Source organism: Anabrus simplex, chromosome 3, assembly GCF_040414725.1.
Source record: "Anabrus simplex isolate iqAnaSimp1 chromosome 3, ASM4041472v1, whole genome shotgun sequence".
NCBI classification, from domain to species: Eukaryota; Metazoa; Arthropoda; class Insecta; order Orthoptera; family Tettigoniidae; genus Anabrus; species Anabrus simplex.
Window position 1 is genome coordinate 237,027,030 of NC_090267.1, and position 22,972 is coordinate 237,050,001.

A 22,972-nucleotide genomic window follows, 5' to 3' on the forward strand; every position below is an offset into this window, starting at 1 on the left:
TTTATCACCTGTCTTTTTAGGCTCTTAGTTAATGGTTTTCCGTGGTTTCCCATTTTCACACCAGGCAAATGCTGGGGCTGTACCTTAATTAAGACCATGGCCGCTTCCTTCCCACCCCTAACCCTAACCATCGCCATAAGATCTGTCTGTGTCGGTGCGCTGTAAAGCAACTAGCAAAAAAAAATTAATTTTGTGTGCGTTTTAAATTTTTCTTTCTTTGTGTGTGTGCACACGCGCGAGAACGGGGAATGGTATTTACCTATCTGTGTGTTTGTGGGTTTTGAGACCATGCACTTCTGTTTTCTCATCATTTGGAATCATGGCTGAGCATTGGTATATTGTGTGATTTGACGCTACGGGGTTTAATCCATTTTTGTCCACATGTGGCAATTTGGATATCCCGGGTAGCAGGTCGACGAATGTTGTGATTGCCAGGATTATATTTGGATCAGCCTTGCCTCTGTTTGCGGCGGTCCAGCATTGTATCTGTGGTGTTCGAACCATGCTCGTGAGTCCATGATATCCGTCGCTATCCTGTGCGAAGAGTGAGAGAGAAAAGAACATCTTGGTGGAATGATAAAGTGAAAGAAGCCATAATGAAAAGGAATAAGGCCAAAAAAACTTCTTGATGTGGCTAAGTCTGACAGAAGAATCAACAGTGACCAAATAGACAACAATAAATTGGAAGAGATAGCAAAGGAATATAGATACAGAAAGCTGGAAGTCAAGAGAATTGTACGGGAAGAAAAAGAGAAAAGTTGGAAAGAATTTACAACTAAACTGGAAGAAGACAGTAAAGGGAATATGAAAATGATATATGGAATAGTTAAAAGTAAAAGATCAGATAAAGAAGCAATTACAGCTCTGGAGACAGCAGATGGGAATATAGTTCGCAATATGAAAGATATCACGGATACAATGGGGCAGTATTTTGACAAGCTCCTAAATGGCCCTAAAGAGATCTCTGTTGAGGATGTAGGACAGAAAACAATAGAGGAAGATATCCCTATTACATGGACAGAAGTAGAGCAAGCTCTCCACAGGATGAGAAGTGGTAAGTCAGCAGGAGCTGATGAAATTACAGCTGACATGATTAAAGCTGCTGGTCCACCAGGAATACAGTGGCTGTATAGAGTTCTCAGAACAATATGGAAGGATAATGAAATACCTGAAGATTGGACAAAAGGGGTGATAGTTCCTATCTTTAAGAAAGGGAGTAGAAGGAAAAGTGAAAATTACAGAGGCATTACCCTCCTATCACACGGCCTTAAAATTATGGAGAAGATCATTGAAGCCAGAGTAAGGGATATACTTGAGCCTATCTTAGAAGAGGAACAACATGGTTTTAGGACTGGAAGAAGCACAACAGATCTGATATTTGCTTTGAGGATGTTGGCAGAGAAACACTGGGAAAGAGGAAAAGACCTAATTATTGTGTTTATGGACCTTGAAAAGGCGTATGATAATGTTCCTAGATCAACTATTTGGAAAAGTCCAAGAAAACTTGGTGTACCGGAGTACCTTATTAGGAAGATCCAAATGCTACTGTATATAGTAATTGTAAAAGCTGTGTCAGAATTGGAGATGGTCACTCTGAATGGTTCAATACAACCAAAGGAGTACAACAGGGAAGTGCCTTGTCACCACTTCTATTCATAGCAGTTATGGATACCATTTTAAAAGAACTAAAAGGAAAAGGTAATAAAGATCTCCAGGCTCTGGTGTTTGCAGACGATGTGGCAATATGGGATGAAACAGAGGAGGGAGTGCAAAATAATCTGAATGCATGGTGTAAGAAGTTTGATGATTATGGAATGAAATTGAACCCATCAAAAACAGTAGCATTAAAAATCAGCAGACATTATACAGAATGCAACATAAAAATACAGGACCACCAAGTTGAAGTAGTACATTAATTCAGTTATTTAGGAAGCGTAATTGCTAGTAATAACAGAGCTGAGATAGAAATAACAAACAGAGTAACCAAAGGCTCTAACTTTTACAGCATCGTTAGACACCTACTATGGGATCAGAAAGTCCCACAAAGAACAAAAATGACCCTGTACAAGTCATATTTCATTCCTATCCTTACATATTCTCTGGAAACCTGCACACTAACATCAAAGGATTATAGTAGGATTCAAGCTTGTGAAATGAAATTTCTTAGAACTGCCCTCCAAAAGACCCGACTTGATCATGTGAAAAATGATGAGATCCGATCTAACCTAGGTCTAAATGAATCGATGGAGGAAAGACTTAGGTCATCTAGACTTAAATGGTTTGGGCATGTTAAACGAATGAATAGCACAAGGTTACCATGTGCTTATTTGGAAAAGAGAATAACAGGTGGAAGACCAAGAAGATGATGGATGGACCAACTGAGGGAAGACGTGGAGAGAAGAGGATGGAATTGGGAATCTGTCTTGGACAACGAAATGTTTTTGAATAGGCAACTTTGGAAGACGCTCGTTTTCAAACACCCTACCCGGCTCGCTGGAAGGGCAAACCGATGATGATGATGATGATGATGATCCTGTGCGATAGTATACATCGCGTGCCTCGATACACTGGCCTGGTCTGGGTCAATTTTGTATTGGGTCTCAACTTGTTCATACGTGTGTGTGCATGCCTGTGCTGTCTGCCTCTGTACGGTTTATAGTACTCTCCGTAGCTCGAAATTTTAATTTTTTCTTCCTTTTCTTTTATTTTTCGTTTTAGTTGGCCGGTTTGCACTATGTGTGGTGTGCTATTTTATATTTCTAGTCCGTTATCTGCTCCATTGTCGGCGATTAGTTTTTGTTTTTGTAACTGGCAACATCTTGTTCTTTTGCTTCTGCTCCTTTGGGAGGCTGTGCTTTGGCATTGTTGTGATGCGCTAACATCGAGTGGACGCTCATTTGGAGCACGGATGCTAATTGTTGATATATGCGTGGTTTGCATTGGTACGACTGAATTATCCCTTTCGTGTTTCCATTTTCTGATTCGTTCGATAACGTGTTCTACGTCACATTATTTTTCTGAAAAGGAATTTGCATTTTTATGTGGCTATACGGAAGTGAATTGTGCAATCATGTGTACTGTCGCCGTGTAACAAAACTTACTATGTCATTGAATGGGATACTACTTGATGTTCTATTTTTGTGCAGTTATGTAAGTAACTTTTAATGCAGCTTCCCATTTTTGCTCTCATTTTAATACTGTGTGTGTTTATAATAAACCCCATTTTCTTTTGATCCATTCTTTTATTCATGGGGGTTATGGGTTCTTACCTTTCTGTCCTTTCTCTCCCCTTTTGTGTATGCATGGGGCCAGCTCCGAACTGTTTTAGTTCGTTCCAATCCATCCACGGCAATTTATGAAGGGAGGTAAGTGAGGTAAGTATCTGCGCGTATATGTCGTAATGTGTTATGTGAGCAGGGTAGGGGGTGGTAGACCGAATTGTACCTAGTTACACACCAGCCCCACGGTGTAGGGGTAGCATGCCTGCCTCTTACTTGGTTGCCCTGGCTTCGATTCCTGTCTATGTCAGGGATTTTTATCTGGATCTGAAATCTGGTTTGACATCCACTCGACCTTTGTGGGAACAGTTGAGGAACTGTCTGATGGTGAGATAACCAAGAATGACAGCCAAGAATTTTATTTTATTTTTTTTAATTTTTTTTTCGTTGACCCGCCTCGCCTTGGCCAATACCCATCAGGTCTGTAGCACCATGGGGTTTGGTTTGAAGCACAGTTAACGCACTGTACACCGTAGCTGACAAGCTGGTATATATTGTCATTTAGCCACGAGAACTTGGGCTTTTGTGACTTTGACTGCTATATGTGCATGTGTATTTTGTGAAATTAATTTCATTATGGTCCGTATTGACGACAGTTATCGCTATTAACAAAAATTGGAGGGTATTGAATAGGTGTACCCTCCAATCTTTGTTAATACATGTGTATTGTGTTATGATCTTTGGATAAAAGTAATGTATTTTATTTCAGGAAAGCTGACTCATGGCCACAAAAACTTATCATGCAGTTGATGCCGAAACAGCTGATTGGTAACATAGGAGGTGTTTATTTGAAGAATTCTAAATCTGTGTTGTTCCATCCACAACAATGTGAAGCTTTGGAATCACTGACAAAAGTTATGAGTTCTGGTTTTGTGAGTAAATACATTTAGTTTGTTGGTTTCATAATGGTTTCAGTATTGTTCAGATGTGAGAATGATAAATTTATTTTTATTTTTAAGGCTGGCTGTGTTCACTTCACCGGTATGCCATCACCAGCTTCCTGTAATATAAAGGTGCTTATCTTGCTGTACACATCTGAAAAGCGTGCCTATTTGGGCTTCATTCCCAATGATCAAGCAGCATTTGTAGACCGTTTGCGGAAAGTTATACAGCATCAGAAGACTACTCAGGCTCTCATAAGACAGCAAGGACAAGTAAGTAATAATTAGTTATTTGAAGTGTTAATTTTGGTTAAAAAATGTAATCCCTTTCGAAAGGTCATGGAGACTGCATTAGTCATAAGAAATAAGGTCTTACAGTATTATGATTATTTAAAGTAGCGACCACTTTTACTGCCTCATGAATGCAACTCTTAGATTTGATTATGAAAGAGATTCATTCCCAGCAAAACAGGCCAGTAAGTAGTGACCTATTACCTTCAATAATAAGTTTGTGTTTGTGACAGGAACTGAAAGTCAGAGTTTATATTATTTTGCATCAGAATAGTCAAACCCAGTTAATCCATATATAGGTCCTTACAGTATGTTGGGACACTCCTACAAAGTGGTGTATCAGCTCATGCCTCACACTTTCATCAATAGTCTGGATCTGGATCTGAAATCTGGTTTGACATCCACTCAACCTTTGTGGGAACAGTTGAGGAACTGTCTGATGGTGAGATAACCAAGAATGACAGCCAAGATTTTTTTTTTCTTTTGCGTTGAACCACCTCACCTTGTATTCTACTGGCATTGGTCCTGTGCTGTGGCTGCGTGGCAGGCCAATACCCATCAGGGCTGTAGCACCATGGGGTTTGGTTTGAAGCACAGTTAACGCAATGTACACAGTAGCTGACAAGCTGGTATATTTTCATTTAGCCAAGAGAACTTGGGCTTTTGTGACTTTGACTGCTATATGTGCATGTGTATTTTGTGAAAGAACTGCTTTGAAAGTGGAGGTTTTCAGTGAAATCCAGAAGTTTCTTTGTTTATCCATGAATTATTGATGAGCATTTGTATCTTTTGGTCTTATAGCCAAAAGCCTTTAGTCATTTATGGCATTTGTTTTTGATAAACATACTTGTACATTAGTTAAAAGAATGTTGTTTTTTTACACAACAGCTGCAAGAAACAAATGATAGTGTTGTTAAGGTGGATTAAATTAAGGTGGATTAAATCATCAAGGTCAAAAAAAGACACCATGCCACCTCTAACGTTACTCAAGCCAACACCAACTCTCTAGAGTTAAGTATTCATGACGATACTGAATTTGAAACTTTCAAATCACTATGCCAGAGTAATTAGCGTTGAGACCAAAATGAACCAGCCTTCAAATGTAGAATGTGATATAGTGAAATTTCTAGATCCTAATGGGTGGGTAGGAGATAGGGATCTGTGCTCAGATGGCTTTCACTTAAACCGCAGTGGTACGTATAAGTTAGGAAATTTGTTTGGAGGGGCAATAGGGAGGTACATTCAGGGAAACGGGGTTTCTAGGGAGCGGTGATAAGGGTACAGAGATCTGGAAGTCAAGTAGGGATGACATAAAAATGTTAGTGTTGAACTGTAGAAGTATTGTAAAGAAAGGAATAGAATTAAGTAATTTAATAGATATATACTTATCAGATATTGTAATAGGAGTTGAATCATGGCTGAGAAATGATATAATGGATGCAGAAATTTTCTCACAGAACTGGAGTGTGCATCGTAGAGGTAGGAGTGGTGGGAGGGGGGGAGTATTCTTCTGGTGAAAGAAGAATTTGTAAGGTACGAAAAAGTTAAGATGACAAACATGAAATTCTGGGTGTAAGGCTCATTTCTAAAGATAATTGGTTACTTGTTGTCTTTGGAGTGTACAGACTGGGAAAGGGTAGCACTGACACGGATTCAGAATTATTTTTTAAGATTATCAGCTATGTGGTAATTGACATGGAAAGGAATGTGATTGTAGCGGGAGGTCTGAATTTACCAAATGTCAATTGGGAAGGAAATGCGAACGACGGGAAGCATGACCAACAAATGGCAAATAAGTTAATATGGGAAGGACAGCTGGTTCATAAAGTGATGGAACCAACGAGAGGGCAAAATATCCTGGATGTGGTGCAGATAAAACCAGATGAGCTCTATAGAGAAACCGAAGTAATAGATGGTATTAGTGATCACGAAGCTGTTTTTGTCGTTGTTAAAAATAAATGAGATAGAAAGGAAGGTTTTAAAAGTAGGACTATTAGGCAGTACCATATGGCTGATAAAGCAGACATGAGGCAGTTTTTAAAAAGTAACTGATCGGTGGAAAACGGTGAATAAGAATGTAAACAGACTCTGGGATGGGTTTAAAGAAATTGTTGAGGAATGTGAAAACATGTTTGTACCTTTAAAGGTGGTAAGGAATGGTAAAGACCCACCTTATTATAATAGAGAAATAGAGAGACTAAGAAGGAGGTGCAGATTGGAAAGAAATAGAGTTAAAAATGGCTGTGGTAGTAAGGAGAAATTGAAGGAACCTACTAGGAAATTGAATGTAGCAAAGAAGGCAGCTAAGGATAACATGATGGCAAGCATAATTGGCAGTCATACAAATTTTAGTGAAAAATGGAAGGGTATGTATAGGTACTTCAAGGCAGAAACAGATTCCAAAAAGGACATTCCAGGAATAATTAATGAACAAGGAGAGTGTGTATGTGAGGATCTTCAGAAGGCAGAAGTATTCAGTCAGCAGTATATAAAGATTGTTGGTTACAAGGATAATGTCCAGATAGAGGAGGTGACTAATGCTAAAGAGTATTAAAATTCACATATGATAATGATATTTACAATAAGATACAAAAGTTGAAAACTAGAAAAGCAGCTTGAATTGATAAGATTTCTGGGGATATACTAAGGACAGTGGGTTGGGATATAGTGCCATATCTGAAGTACTTATTTGATTATTGTTTGGTTGAAGGAGCTATACCAAATGAATGGAGAGTTGCTATAGTAAACCCTGTGTATGAAGGAAAGGATGATAGACATAAAGCTGAAAATTACAGGCCAGTAAATTTGACATGTGTTGCATGTAAGCTTTGGGAAAGTATTCTTTCTGATTATGTTAGACAAGTTTGCAAAATTAATAACTGGTTCGATAGAAGGCAGTTCGGTTTTAGGAAAGGTTATTCCACTGAAGTTCAACTTGTAGGATTCCAGCAAGATATAGTAGAATATCTTGGATTCAGGAGGTCAGTTGGACTGTGTCGCAATTGACCTGTCTAAAGCGTTTGCTAGGGTGGATCATGGGAGACTACTGGCAAAGATGAGTGCAATTGGACTAGACAAAAGAGTGACTGAATGGGTTTGTAGAAAATAGATCTCGGAGAATTAGAGTAGGCTAAGCTTTATATGACCCTGTAATAATTAAGAGGGGAGTTTCTCAAGGCAGTATTATTGGACCTTGATGTTTTCTTATATATATATATAAATGATATGAGTAAAGAAGTGGAATCATAGGTAAGGCTTTTTGTGAATGATTTTTTTCTGTATAAAGTAATAAATGTTACAAGATTGTGAGCAACATCAAAATGACCTTGATAATGTTGTGAGATGGACAGTAGGCAGTGGTATGACGATAAACGGTGTTAAAAGTCAGGTTGTGAGTTTAACAAATAAGAATGAGTCCTCTCAGTTTTAATTACTGCGTTGATGGGGTGAAAGTTCCTTTTGGGGATCATTGTAAGTATGTGGGTGTTAATATAAGAAAAGATATTCATTGGGGTAATCACATAAATGGGATTGTAAATAGAGATCTCTGCACATGGTTATGAGGATGTTTAGGGGTTGTAGTAAGGATGTAAAGGAGAGGGCATATAAGTCTCTGGTAAGACTCTAACTAGAGTAGGTTCCAGTGTATGGGACCCTCACCAATATTACTTGATTCAAGAACTGGAAAAAATCCGAAGGAAAGCAGCTCGATTTTATTCTGGGTGATTTCCGACAAAAGAGTAGCATTACAAAAATGTTGCAAAGTTTGGGCTGGGAAGAACTGGGAGAAAGAAGACGAGCTGCTCGACTAAGTGGTATGTCATATAGATGTTGATTCCCAAAGCTGGCAACTAGGAGTGAGTTAGCTGGAAAATTTATAATGTCCAATAACGGACCATTTATATTGGTATTAAGTGGTATGTTCTGAGCTGTCAGCAGAGAAATGGCATGAAATGACATTAGTAGACGAAATAAGTTTGAGTGGCGTCTTTAAAAGTAGGAAAGATCACAATATGAAAGTAATGTTGAAATTCAACAGGACAAATTGGGGCAAATATTCATGTATAGGAAGGGGAGTTAGGGATTGGAATAACTTACCACAGGAGATGTTCAATAAATTTCCAATATCATTGAAATCGTGTAAGAAAAGGCTAGGAGAACAACAGATAGGGAATGTGCCACCTGGGCAACTGCCCTAAATGCAGATCAGTATTGATTGATTGATTGATTGAATGTAATTAAATTTGTTTTTACTGAAAGCTAAATTAGCACATCACTGCAAAGTTGAAACTTTTTACAGTCATTAGTTCATGGTACACATTAAAATAGTCCCTATACCTTAAAAGGAAAGCATGTTCGCTTTATCCCATCTTGGGTGATAAATTCAACCAATTTCTCTGGTTTCAGTGACAGTCAGATTTACCCGTTTCCTTCAATGAATTTTAAATACAATGTCGAGAAGAGTTAATCAAGAGAATTATTTTCCACAGGGAACAATTACTTAACTAATGAGACAAGATGATGATGATGATAAGACATTGGGTTTCTTTCTTTTTCTTTGTATGATTATTATTATTATTATTATTATTATGATTATTATTATTATTATTATTATTATTATTATTATTGAGAATAATTAAAATATTAGAGTAAGAAGACCCAGCCATTTATATTCTCACTCATACCCCAGTATACACACTCATTCACAAACACTCCCACACGCGCATGCATACACATTCACCCACATTCAACTGTTACATGCACCCATCTTTCTTGCAATTCTAATTTATACAAGTTATATGCATCACATATGGGTTTCTATTTACATATGCATTTTCTTTACTTCACGGAGGAAGTGAGGAAGGGGGCAGCTTTACTCAGATGGTAGCAGGTTCCAGGTACGAGCAGATCTTGCATAAAACCCATTAAAATATGAGGTTGCTCTAGTGAAGGGAGGGACAAGAGTAACTCCTTGGCCTCTTTTAATAGAGTGGTAATTAAGCTGCATGCAGTGGGAAGGGGAGAGGTGTGTGTTGTCTGTCAGGGATTTCCTATGGATGGCTACGTCTATTTGTGTAAATAACAAGTTCACTGGTGGCAATGACCTGGCTGTGTTTAAGGGGATGTGTTTGTTAATTAAACGTTCTACTCGTCACTGGATACCCTCTAGTTTTCTTATATTTTCCATTGTCGTTGGATGCCAGGAAGGAAGGCCTATAGTAGTATGGGCCGCACTAGGGAAATATAAGCCATTCGTGGGGCTTTACTTTTTCCTCCCGAGAGACATCTACGGACAAAACCTAGCGCTCTGTATGCCTTACACCTCACTTCCTCCACATGTATATTCCATTTCAGATAGTCCGTAAAGTGAATACCGAGCAGTTTGTTGGAGTTAGAAGTCGGCAGTTGGATTCCACATAGAGTAGGTTGGTTCTGGAGAGGTTGTCTACCTCTGCTTATCTTATATATTTACACTTCGTAATATTTATATACATTTTATTTACCTCACACCACAGAGCTATACTATGGAGATCCGATTGGAATTGTACAATATCATCACTGTTTTACATGGCTCTGTAAATGACTGTGTCATCGGCATACTACGCCATGGTTGAATTTACACATCCGGTATGTCGAGAGCATAAATTGTGTACAAGAGTGGCCCTATCACACTGCCCTGAATTACTCCAGAAATAATTGTGGTTTGGTCTGATTTGGCTCCTCCATACACAACACTTTGCGTTCGACCCACCAAAAATGACCTCAGCCATGACAGCAGTTTACCCTGAATGCCGTAGTTGCTAAGTTTTAACAGAAGTCTTTGATGTGACACCTGGTCAAAAGCTTTGCTCCAGTCCAGAGTCACACAGTCTATTTGTGAGACATCAGTCTACTCCAAAGAGAACTGTCAGTCAGTAATCAATGACTTTTGTTAAAAGTATTGTGCAGGATTTTCCCGGAATGAAGCCGTGCTGGTTTGAGTTCAACAGGTTTCTCTCCTTCAGAAAATCCAACATACATTTAGCAACTAGACGTTCCATACATTTACAAATCCCTGATGTTATAGAAACTGGGCGGTAATCATCTACGTTTTCCTTATCTCCATCTTTGAAAACCGGCGCTACGTTGGCTTCTTTCCACTCCATAGGCACAGACCCGGTATTAATGGAATAGTTGAAGAGAGCGCAAAGAGAGGGCGCCAAGGTGACTGCACAATTCTTGAGAATTCTTGCTGGCACTCGGTCCGGCCCAGTCGCGGCATGAGGTCTTGTTTTCAGAAGGCTCTTCTTGACTTCATTTGTTGAGAAATAATACAGGTTGGTTAGAGGGAAGAGAGGGGTAGATGTTGTCCTTGATGTTACTTTTAAATTTCCTGTTGAAGGGGTCTGCAATTTCTTGTGGTGTGGAGACTGCCGTACCGTTATGTTTAAATACAGATGGAGCTCTCTTTCAACCTTTACTTCTGAGAAAAGCCCAGAGTTCCTTGGAGTTGGTGTTGAGATTGTGGATGTAAGAATCGTAGGAATCTCTGATAGATTGTTTAGCCTTGTTCCTAGCCAGCCTGTATTTCTCCTGCTCACAATCGGTTGGGTTTCTTTTCCATTTCTGGTACAAATGGTCCCTTCTTCGAATCTCTCGCACTATCTTCTTGGTAATCCATGGGGATTTCTGTCTGCTGGTTATATTTACTATTGGTGTGATTTCTTCTACGCATTGGAAGAAAATTTTCTTCCAGTCTTACATTATCTTGTTTATGTCAGTACTGCCGGTGAAATCTGAGGTGAGAACGGGGAGGCGGTTGGATAGTAAAGTGGATAGATCGTTCCAGTTTGTTCGAGAAAAATTATAAGCTGTTCTGGTATGGAGTTTGGAGGATGGTTTTATATGGGTCAGTGTTGCGAGAATTGCCTGATGGTCACAGAATCCAGGAATAGTTTTAAGGGATTGGATGGACTGTGGTATGTTACTTAGGAAAAGATCAAGGGTTGAGTGTGTTGTTTGCGTAATACGCATGGCTTCGAACATTAACTGATGAAGGAATAAATCGTAGAAGGCGGAAAGGAATCTATAGGCGAGGGGTTTATTTAGAACAGGTGCAGCATTTCTGGACCTCGTAATTTCTAGGTTGAAATCACCGACAATATAAATGGCAACAATACCAATATAAATGGTCCATTATTGAACATTATAAATTTTCCAGCTAACTCATTCCTGGTTGCCAGCGTTTCGCCCCCGTGTGCTAGGCTGGGCTCCTCAGTTGGTACCTAGCACACCTACCAAGACGCATGGCTAGTGCATACCGTGGAGGCTACTACATAGGTTAATTGTAGCCACCGGCAGTGCCAGTACACCATGATAGACTCGTCTCATCACCAAAAATTGATACCTGCTTGGCCATCAGATGATATTGCCTACGGGAATCAACATATGTATCATATATATCAGTATAAATGTCATCGTCATTTTGGTGTACATGTTGTACGCGAGAAAGGGAGAGAGAATTAGTTCATTGTTCATCTCTGGTGACGACTTAGGGGCGCGATAAATTGATCCAATAAGGAATTTGTGTTTGCGTGTCACTTCCACCCACAGTGCTTCGGCTGCTGTCTCCAGGTGATGAACTCGAGTTTGGATGACATTCTGGCTTGGCTGCAATTAGAACTCCCCCTGCAGAGCGGTGCGATCTGTCCTGATATAGATGTTGATTCCCATAGGGAATCTGAAATATTTGTCTCGAATGATTAAATTTATAATACCAATATAGATGGTCCGTTATTGAACATTATAAATTTTCCAGCTAACTCATTCCTGGTTGCCAGTGTTTCGTCCCTGTGTGCTAAGTTGGGCTCATCAGTTGGTACCTAGCACACCTACCAAGATGCATGGCTAGTGCATACCGTGGAGGCCACTGCGTAGGCTACTTACGGAACAATATCAGCGAGTCAGGGAACACTTCTGAGTCATTAATTTTGCTGGACAACCACGTCTCATTGACACATACAGTAGTCGGGTCAAGACTTTCAAGCGATGCGTGGATATTTTGTAACCATCCGGGTCACATAATACTGTGAGCATTGAAGGCAAAAATTGATAGATTTTTATTTACATATGTATATTCAGAATTATTTACTAAGTCACTGGGCGTATCACTGGTAACTGTAAAGAACGAGTCTGATAATGGAGGCATTTCACACTGCCAGCATAACCATATACGGGAACCGTTCTTTATTTTTCTGAATTTAGACACAGAGTTTTGCGCAGGTTCTATGGCCTTTTAGCGAACAATTATTACAGTGGACAAATAATTGGTTCCTCCTACCACTATTTCTGCAAATTGTGCACTGTTGTGGACCCGGGTTTACTTCGATGTCCCCACTTACGGCAAGTGCCAAGCACAGCAGTGGCCGATTAGCTACAGGCAGTCTGACAACACCCCTCCCGTCCCTTCGCCGTGGCGGACCTATGGCTGCCATCCCCAGACTTTCAGCACTGCACCACGTCAAACAGGTAAGAGTACATTTTTCACTCACCAATAGGTTTTCCAATAGAATTGTTTTCCAGGTATCCAGGAGAGTTATCTAAAGCGATTATAGCACTTTCAGAGTATTGCACTGCACACGCTGCCATCTTGAATAAATGCTTGTATGCTTTACTGGCTCCTTATTTTGTAAGTTAATAAAAAACTGTGATTTGTTGACAACAGAATGTATTGAAGATATTCTGGTAGATGGTACTGTGTTCAAGAATTGAATTTCTAGCTTTGATTATTCATATGTCGGTACCCTAGTTTCCTGTTTAAGGTTTTATTGGATGGTATGCAACTGGAAACAAAAAGTTGCATTCACTTTTGATGGCTTCCAACCAATCATTTTATCAGTTCTATACTTGCTCTGGAACAGGCAAGTGTTGGCAGGTGTTCACTTGAGTTGTTTTGAATAAATCTAAGTTAAATCAGCATAATTATTGCTTAAAATGAGTAAAATAACTAGTTACATTATGCTAATGAGTACAGAAGGGAAGGATGTTGAAATCGTTGAATCGAATTGTGATTCTGGGAAACAGGAAAATGGCAGATAACACACTTCTTACTGTAGGTTTCACACTCTACAAATGAGTCACAGTCTTGTGGGCTCACTGTAATTATCCACTTTGTAATACCATATTTTCCAGTAAGAATACACATTTGTTTTCAAAGAGGTATACTAAGGTATACATTTTCCTCCTCTTCTGCACTCTGTTCTGTATCGCTATCAGTTTTTGCTATTAATAGTTCTTTTCCTTATTCTCACTATTTTCACCACCCAAACTTTATTTCTTTCTCAACAATTTGTAGAAGAGATGGCTCCTTGTTTTTCTTAACTCAAATTATTTGTAATGATCAATAAAAACTCTAGTCAGATAGTTACTTTCTTTTGGAGCAGAACTCTCAAGACAGGAGCAGCTATTTTGCAACATGGCCTGACAATAACACTGTTCCTCTTTCTTCGACTTTATTCCTTCTATTAGGAGGTTACTGCTCCTAGATAAGAGAGAAGGAATGTGGGTGAAGGTAGGCAATGGTTACAGCCTGTATGTCATAAAATATGGAAACTACAACAAAATTAATCTGTGATGGATCATAAAGTACCCTGTGCCATCTCTCATGGGTTAAATTCAGTATGTAAACAATGATTAAAATCTATGGTATACCTTTCAGAGCAATGAACGACATCTAGGTGGACCTGGAGCTAACTAGCAGAAGCAGCAGCAGCCAGGGGGTAGTAGTGGTCCTCTCCGGGGTCAAGGAATGATGAGCGGACAGCTTAAGGTACAGTACGGTTATTTTTGTTCTGCCTCACATTTAATATTTATGGCTTGCAACACTACACTTATTTGATTTTATTCCAGTGTCCATATTCAAAAACATTCTTTGTGGTCATTTTTGCCTGGATGCTTTCTTACAAGTACAACATTCAGTGTGAATATTTTTGTCTTTAATCCCCTTTTAAAAAATGCATTTAACCACACATTCTACTTTTTTTTTGGTATTGATGGATTGTTTCATGTTTTCCTTATTAGTTTCAATAACATGCAGAAAACAGACTGTACAGTGATCACATAACAAATTCATTAATTTCTTTTGGTTTTGAACTTACATGTGATTTCCATCTCCAGTACTTAATTTACATAAAGAGCACTTTTATTTCAGTAGTCAAATATAAGTAGCTCCTTTCTTTACAATCTTCTTTTTGAAACAAAATGGAAAACTGTCCTTGTTCTTTATAAATTCTTTTTACCTGCTAGGTCTCATTTTTCCTTTACTTCATTTCTGGAACTTTCAACAAGATTTTGTTCAGTTGTAATGACACAATGGCAAAAAAATAACCATAAATTTAAATCAAGAAATCTTATTAAACAAGAGAAAGTTAATTATGTACTAAGCTTCATAACTTTGGCTATTTAAAATGTAATATTCTGCTAAACATTTTCCCTCACCTGACTCATGTAGCAGAAGGAATTACAGTGGAAGTCTACAATGTATACCTCTACCCCTACCAGGGAGAGTATTTTAATCCCTTGTATTTGTGTAAAACAAATTCTTACTAAAATCAGTTACAGGTGTATATTTATATTCAAGGTGAGACAGTTAAAATGTTCACCTTATATAACTTGTAAACAGTAAAAGATATAAAACATCTGTTTTCACTTTTATTAATGTTACCAAGTGTTCACAATAAAACTTACAATATTTCTCCATGGTGTCAATATCTGCTGAGATAAGGGTACCAACTTTGTTTTTTGAACAGAATTAAAGTATGGGCATTTCAAATTCAGAGGTGTGATTATTTTTAAAATGTGACAAGTGCTTATCCAGAAAATGGAAAGTCTTCACATGTGCTTCATTCGCCAGTTGTGGATCATCCTATTAAAATGAATCACTAAATAGGTGGCTACGGCACGTGCTATGCATACTTCACAAGCTCCTGATATACAGTTCCCACAATTTCTGATTATTAGATATTTGCTTTACTCTGTCCTTATATACACTATGAAAATACTGCATAATTTAAACCTTTAACATTATCAAAGGTAACAGTTTAAGAAAAAACATACACAATGCCACATAAGAACAATATTTATTTGAAAAGGGCAGCTCAAAGCTGGCAAACAAGCATGTTGAAAACATTCCATTTCCTCAAGAAATACTTCTTGGATTTTGAAAATAATCACATCCTTGAATTTACATTGTCCATGTCTCTTTATTAGTGGTAGAAACCAATGTGGCTCTGTTTAAAAATGAAGTTAGTTCTGGTAACTCAGCAGACACTGACATCCTGGAAAAGTAGTTCAAGCCTGGTCCTAGGTCCCTTGGAAAGAACTAGAACTGAAAGCAAATTTTCCATATCTTTAACAGTAGTCTAGTTATTGCAATGAACATTTCAGATGTTTGCCCTGTATATATATATATATATGCATCTGTGAGTGTATTTAATCTCACTTGTTTTTCTTACATGTATGTATCTACTGTAATTTCTTGTTTGTATACCTCTTCAGTTCCATGCAGCCTTCTGCGTCTTCTATATGAGCCAACTGATAAGGGGCCTTGTCGGGCCTTGTCTTTCAAAAAGACTGAGCATAAATTTCTCTGTACATACATTAAAATCACTCTCATTTCACATGGTTTCCCTGATAGATCAGCAAAGTTGTCAACCCCAGTGGCTGAAAACCCGGATACAAATCCTGGCTGTGGAGAGAATTTCAATCCATTATAAAAACTCTGTCAAATTCCTAGCATTGCTTACACAGTGATCCGATATGTAAATTGGAGATTTACTCGGAAATGAATTTACGAGGAATAAGTAACCGGGTGGGGAATACTATGTAAGAAATAAATATGATAAAATTTTAATTTACTCCCCTCAGGGCATTGAAAATAATATCAGACAGGTGAACATGAACTGCAAAATTGAACTATTTTAGTGTTATCAACTGATCACGACCAAGACATGAGTATTTTGAACTTCCAGTGTTCTACTGCTCCTTCATAACCATATAAAACTGGGACTTACCACTCGGTTGCTGTGGAAAGTTGTACGGGTTCATGATGTCGTGCGGAATCGAGACACCGCTCATGCACGATATTGTATACATGATAGTCAAGCTAAACATTTAAACTCCGATGTCATAGATGCAATTATGCTGACAATAATGAAGGTTCATCATTTAAATAAAAAGTGTTACAGTATTTACATTTAGAATACCCAGTGACTCAAATATGTATTAATATTATGTGACTAGCACATATCTAGCAAATCATATCGTACTAATAATAATAATAATAATAATAATAATAATAATACAAATACTAACATGATGTAACACTTCACAGCCATACATACAAGTAATAATACTAATAATAATCGTAAAATAATGATGATAATAATAATAATCATACCAGATTAGAACGACAGATAAAATGGAAGATTGGAGAATACCAGGCGGGCTTCAGACTCAAGATGATTCTCCAACATCGCCAGTCAATTCGAACAGTGGTCACTTTTGTTGACTTTAAAAAAGCTTACGACTCGATTGACCGTGCCACCCTATTAGATGTACTTCATGAATATGGTGTTGACAACAAAACAACGAAGTTAATCCAACAGACTTTAACTAACACAACTTCTAAAGTGAAATTCATGGGCGAAATCTCCAAATCATTTGAGATAAGAACAGGCGTGAGGCAGGGTGATGGATTATCTCCACTGCTGTTCAATCTTGTACTAGATAAGATCGTTAGAACATGGGAGAAAGTAGTACACGGGATAAGTATGGGAACGAGAGATAAGCGAATCAATATTAAGTGTCTTGCCTTTGCTGACGACTTAGCAATAATCACCCGCACTCCCGAGGAAGCCAGAACCGCTCTTGAGAATCTGCATGAGATTGCTATTAAGACCGGCCTCCAAATATCATATGAGAAAACACAATACATGGACTCCAAGAACACCAGTGTGGAATCAGTTGGGACCAAATATGGCAATATCACATGAGTTAAACATTTCAAGTACTTAGGTGAAATTATCGGAAGCACTGGTAACGACAGGATAGCCAACAAAACCCATGCCGAAAAATTACGTTAAGCCTACACAGTCACCTGGAATATCTACAATAAGAAATCCCTTTCCATCCAAGCCAAGCTAAGTCACTACCATACAGTAGTTCTTCCTGAAGCACTCTACGCGATTGAGACATCAACACTGACCATCAATATTAATGACATCGAGAAAATGGAACGGCGAATACTTAGGAAAATATTTGGACCAAAGTTCTAAGATGGAATATGGATGCGGAAAAGCTCGGAAGAACTTTACTCGCTGACCAAAAGATTCACTTCAATCGCCCGGAAAAGACGTATGCAATTCTACGGACATCTAGCACGAATGGACGACTCGCGACTAACTAAGAAAATCTTCCTCATTATCAGTGGAACCCGACAAAATAAAGTATGGTGGCTTGCTGACACCCAAAAAGATCTCGCAGAAGTCGGCGTTGACCCACTGACAACTACACGGGCTACATTTAAACACAAAATTAACTTGCACAGCTTTGCAGCCAGACAATGTACAAGAAACTTGAAACTCCAGGAGGCATGGACTCAAGAAAGACGACAGACTCGCAGCGAGGATGAAGAAGTTTTGGGAGGATAAGAGAAACAAGAAGAAGAATGCTAACTAATGGTTCTACGTGCTCCTTAGAGGGCCTAACGCAAATATATATATAATCATACTAATACTAAATGGATGTAGCACTTCATAGCTATACATACAAGTAGTAATAATAATAATAATAATAATAATAATAATAATCATCGTTCAAGCTCGATATTTGTGTTAGTTGCTCATGGGTGAGAGAATATTGTTTCCAAGTTATACCTGGTATCACACTTGCTTCAACATCTGGGCAATTTGCACACGTTTCATATGTGGTTTAGCATCCACTTTCTCAATAAACTTTAATTTTTCATCATCTATAAACTGTCTAGCTTTCTTCTTCTCCACAACTGAATGTCCTGCAAACCACTATGATTAAATACAGTAGGCCTAATTTATGTACGTTGTTACACAATTCATTTACGAACGTAAAATTAAGTACCAACATGTCAGCTGTATACGTAAGTACAATAGGCCTAATTTACGTACATTGTTACACACATAAGTACAGTAGGCCTAATTTACATACACAAGTCACTCAGGCCTCTTTCAGGCGATGCGGGAGTAAAACGTGCCCGTGTGTTTGTGCGGGTTCACCTGCTTCCGCTGACTCACACACACAACGGGTCGAGTAGTGCAAAACTCCCCGCGCTTTCCAGCGGATCCTTTTCAACACTCTTTTCAGTGTGGGTAATAAATATGGATTATCATAGTCTTCGTTTACCTTCTACATTTAAGAAAATATAAAAATAATTCACACATGCTATGTCCTTTACATTTTGTTAGAGAAGGAGATGGTTACAATTTTGAGGATACTCTCTCAATAACGTGTCTATATGCTATCACGCTTTCCAAAACACGAAACCACTGGTATTTCTGACATTAAAGTTATTTAATTCTCGTGTCTAATTCAGGTTCCATAACAACCACTGTAAATCACACAGGAAAAGAAAAAACACACAAATAACTTTTAAATTGAAAATGAGAAATATGTCAAATGGGTGAAAGCGGGCCTACTTTTTTTATCGTCTAAATCCATTTCTGCTTCCTTACAGGTACACTATCGGTTTCTGATACAGGTCGCAGTACTGATGTCGCGAGCAGCACAGCCGATCCGCTGTGTATGATGATATGCATAAAAACTAATATCCAATAACAAGTAACTGTGGGCGTGGGACCGGAACTCGCCACATTTCTCTCGCGCACTGTTACTCTCCGCCCACGCATCATCTGAAAGATTCTGTTTGAACAATCATTTCTTAGTTTAGGCCTAGGTGGACCGGTGGCTAAGCGCGGAAGCGGGTCCAACCCACGCCATCTGAAAGAGGCCTCACGAATGTAAAATTAAGCACAAACACGTCAGGCGCAAAGATAATGAGGCTGGCTTGGGACTGACGTTCCCTGCAGCTGTAGGCCGACAAGTAACCGCGCTGCGGCACCATGAAATTAAGTTCTCTACCAAATCCTTACCCAGGCCAGTTGTCGTAAATGTGCTATCCAGCTTTCTTTAGCATGTATTTAATAGGACACATCCTGGGACTTCGGAATAATGGCGTAATAAACGGGGAAACATGCTAGAGAGGGACGTCTTAACCAGTTTTGACTGTATATCATTTGATATCCATATTAACAGGACGAGTATTTACAGATCGCAAAACACGGTCATAAAAATGAAAGGCAACTCACAAATATGGTTTCCAGCGAACTTCAACAAAAGATAGAGAGATAAAATATGGCTGGACCGAAGATTTGAAAAATAAAAAGAGGAGGGTCACGCGCAAGCATTGTGCCTGGCATTGCTAAGGGAACACATACACACACAAAAGTGCAAGTGGCCAAGAAAATGCAAATATAAGAACAAATGACACAACTAGGCAATATGATACGCGTCCTACATATCTCACATTCAAACACTTATACAATAGATTAAAAGGGTCCAAGGAACAGGGAACCTATAACAGATAACAGTGGTCAGAAAAAAAATGCAAAATGTAGAAGTACGGTTCATAAATGTCTCACACGGATATGCGATGTCAAACCCATACAAGATCGGAGGCACAAATCACATTATCAATACGTCTCTCAAATATAACTCAAATGCCAAAGCAGCACAAACTTCCCATGTACTTGTTTTTTCCAATACCCAACCACATAGTGGGGATATCGGAGAGCAAATTGTTACATGAGTAATAAGATAGAGATCTCCACAACATGAACCGTAGAACAAAGTTCACATAACACACATCCAAAGTGCAACAGAGCTCATTCACGCAATACAGACACTCAGTGATAGTACAGTGTACAGAGTTGTGACACAAAGAAAAACATAGCTTATATAAATAACGTTACATGGGCAACAACAGAAAGAACAAAGACGAGCTACGGAGAGTAAAGAAATAGTGGCTAACCACAATGCCACATGGTGATATAAAACAAATATGGTCCACGAGGCCAACCCCAAATAACAGGGAGAAAGAGATCGGGAAAAAAAAAAAAGGTTAAATTACCTTAATCAGCCCGCAATAAAGCATGTTGGAAACCTCAAGAGACCAATAGCATTCACGTCTCAAAACATATAGAGATGGCCAAGATATGGCACAGTAGTGCCTCCTTAAAGCCCTATACATACGGAAACATTTCTTGCGCAAGAAGTGGCGCAATAACACAATGTTCTCGTCTGAACATCAACATTGTTTACCATCTGGTGGCAAGCAATGACTTGCATGTAGACTACATGCCAACAAATGGCGCCAAATTTGTGCCATCTTTTTAGCCATTGCAGTTTGGTACAGGTTACTTGAAATAGTTCTGTCAGTGTTTATGTGTGATAAAGTGGAGTGGAACAGGCTGGCAGTAGAATGTTTAATCGGTGCCTACAAAGAAGAGACTTGTTTATATAACACCAAGTCTCCACACTACCATAATAAGCGTACCTGAAAAGAAGCTCTGGAAAGAATTGCATGTGCATTGAGTGAGGTTAGACCTTTAACTGCTAGCAACATAATGATGAAAATGAAAAGTTTGTGGAACAGATTCAGTGCAAATTTATAAGCCCACAATCTGGTATTTTGAAAAGCTGCGTTTTCTAACAGAACATGTTCTTTCTAGGCGAGGAACTTGTAATGCAGAAGTGAGTTTGGTACCAGCTTCTGATGACATAGTACCAGGCGAGTTGGCCATGTGGTTAGAAGCGTGCAGCTGTGAGCTCCCATCCGGGAGATAGTGGATTTGGATCCCACTGTTGGCAGCCCTGAAGATGGTTTTCCATGGTTTCCCATTTTCACACCAGGCAAATTAATTAAGGCCACGGCCGCTTCCTTCCCATTCCTAGGCCTTTCCCGTCCCATCGTCGCCATAAGACCTATCTGTGTTGGTGCGACGTAAAGCAAAATAGCAATGATGACATAGTGACGGTAAGGAAATTGTTCCATCTTAAAAACGTAGACTTTCACGACTACTAAATTGTGTAATTGTGTGTGGGGGATAAGGAGTCAGTTTAAATATATAGTTATGGTGTAATATGATCACATATCCCCAACATACATACAATTGTCAAAACTGCTTGATATTGTTAATTAGTTTATTATTTTCATGAGGTTAAAAGATGCACTTGTTCAAATCGGGAGACATATTTTGATAGGGAAATTTTGTCAGCCTCGCAGTTGCTGAAGCTGTGACCATAAACGCACTAGTGCATAGAGGCTACAGTGATCACGTGCAGTCTTAGATATAGCCTTGTTATTGTTTCAAATCAAAATACGTGCTGTAAATAATGATGATGATGATGATAATAATAATAATAATAATAATAATAATAATAATAATAATAATAATAATAATAATAGAGAATAAAGCATGAAAAGCATGTTCCACATTTCTTTTCCTTTTCATTTTAGGACGAGTCTCAGTCTCAGACATTTTCCCCTGATTTTGAAGACTCCTCTGTGATTGAAGAATGCCTGGTTCCTAAAGATGCAAATGAACATCTGAAGCCTGTAACCATTGCCAGTATTTTACCATCAAGTAGCAGCACTCCATCCACCAGTGGAGGATCTACTAAAAAAAGAAAGAGCGACAGAGACATGACCACACAAGAAACAGAAATTCTTAACAAAATACAAAACATTCTTGAGAATGTAAGAAAAAGTAAAGAAGTAAAAGGTGACTTGGATGTCCTAGGGGAACTAGTTTCCATAACACTGAAAAGTATAAAAAACAGGAAATTGGTTTTGAAAGCAAAAAAGCAGATTTCAGATGTACTGCTCTCCTTACAGGAAGAGGACCTACAGGAGAGAGAGAGAACGAGAAGAGAAAATTGTCAGAAATAACTGTTTTCTAAAAATAACACATTCTTACAAGTAATATTTTCGTTTTATAGTATATCACTTTTACAATTTAGACCAAATTTTGTAAAAATCACACATCAAACCAACATTTTCTCAGTTGTGTAATCAAAGTTTACATTTTTACACTATGTACAGAAGGCCTATCAGTATTTATATCTTTTAATAAATTCCCATTGCCATGGGACAAATCCAGGAGTATTGAAATATCTTTGGAGTGTATCCCTTATTTTACGAGCTTTACCTCCTGATCTGTGTACACCTACTTTAGATCTATCAATCCTTATAAGACCATTGTTCCATTCTCCTGGAGTAATGACACACTTATCTGTATCTTCCTTTTCCAATTGTCCCATATACTTGCTACCACATGTTTTCAATAAAAATTATGCAGTGCACATGCAGACAGTTTCACCTGGAAGTTCCATTTTTTTAAATTAAAATCCCGAAATGGTTAGACAATATCCCAAATGCATTTTCGGACGTTC

The 22,972-nt window shown here is 38.5% G+C and overlaps 1 protein-coding gene across 1 annotated transcript in view; it reads left to right on the forward strand.

The window, feature by feature from the left end:
- Positions 1-22,683, forward strand: part of LOC136866186 (mediator of RNA polymerase II transcription subunit 25) — a 106,285-nt gene extending 83,602 nt beyond the window's left edge. The window contains exons 4-7 of the mRNA XM_068226643.1: positions 3,988-4,150; positions 4,238-4,432; positions 14,148-14,258; positions 22,038-22,683. Of these exons, the coding sequence (XP_068082744.1) occupies positions 3,988-4,150; positions 4,238-4,432; positions 14,148-14,186 (397 nt within the window). The 3' untranslated portion in view covers positions 14,187-14,258; positions 22,038-22,683. The remainder of the gene's footprint in view (positions 1-3,987; positions 4,151-4,237; positions 4,433-14,147; positions 14,259-22,037) is intronic.
- Positions 22,684-22,972: the final 289 nt, after the last annotated feature.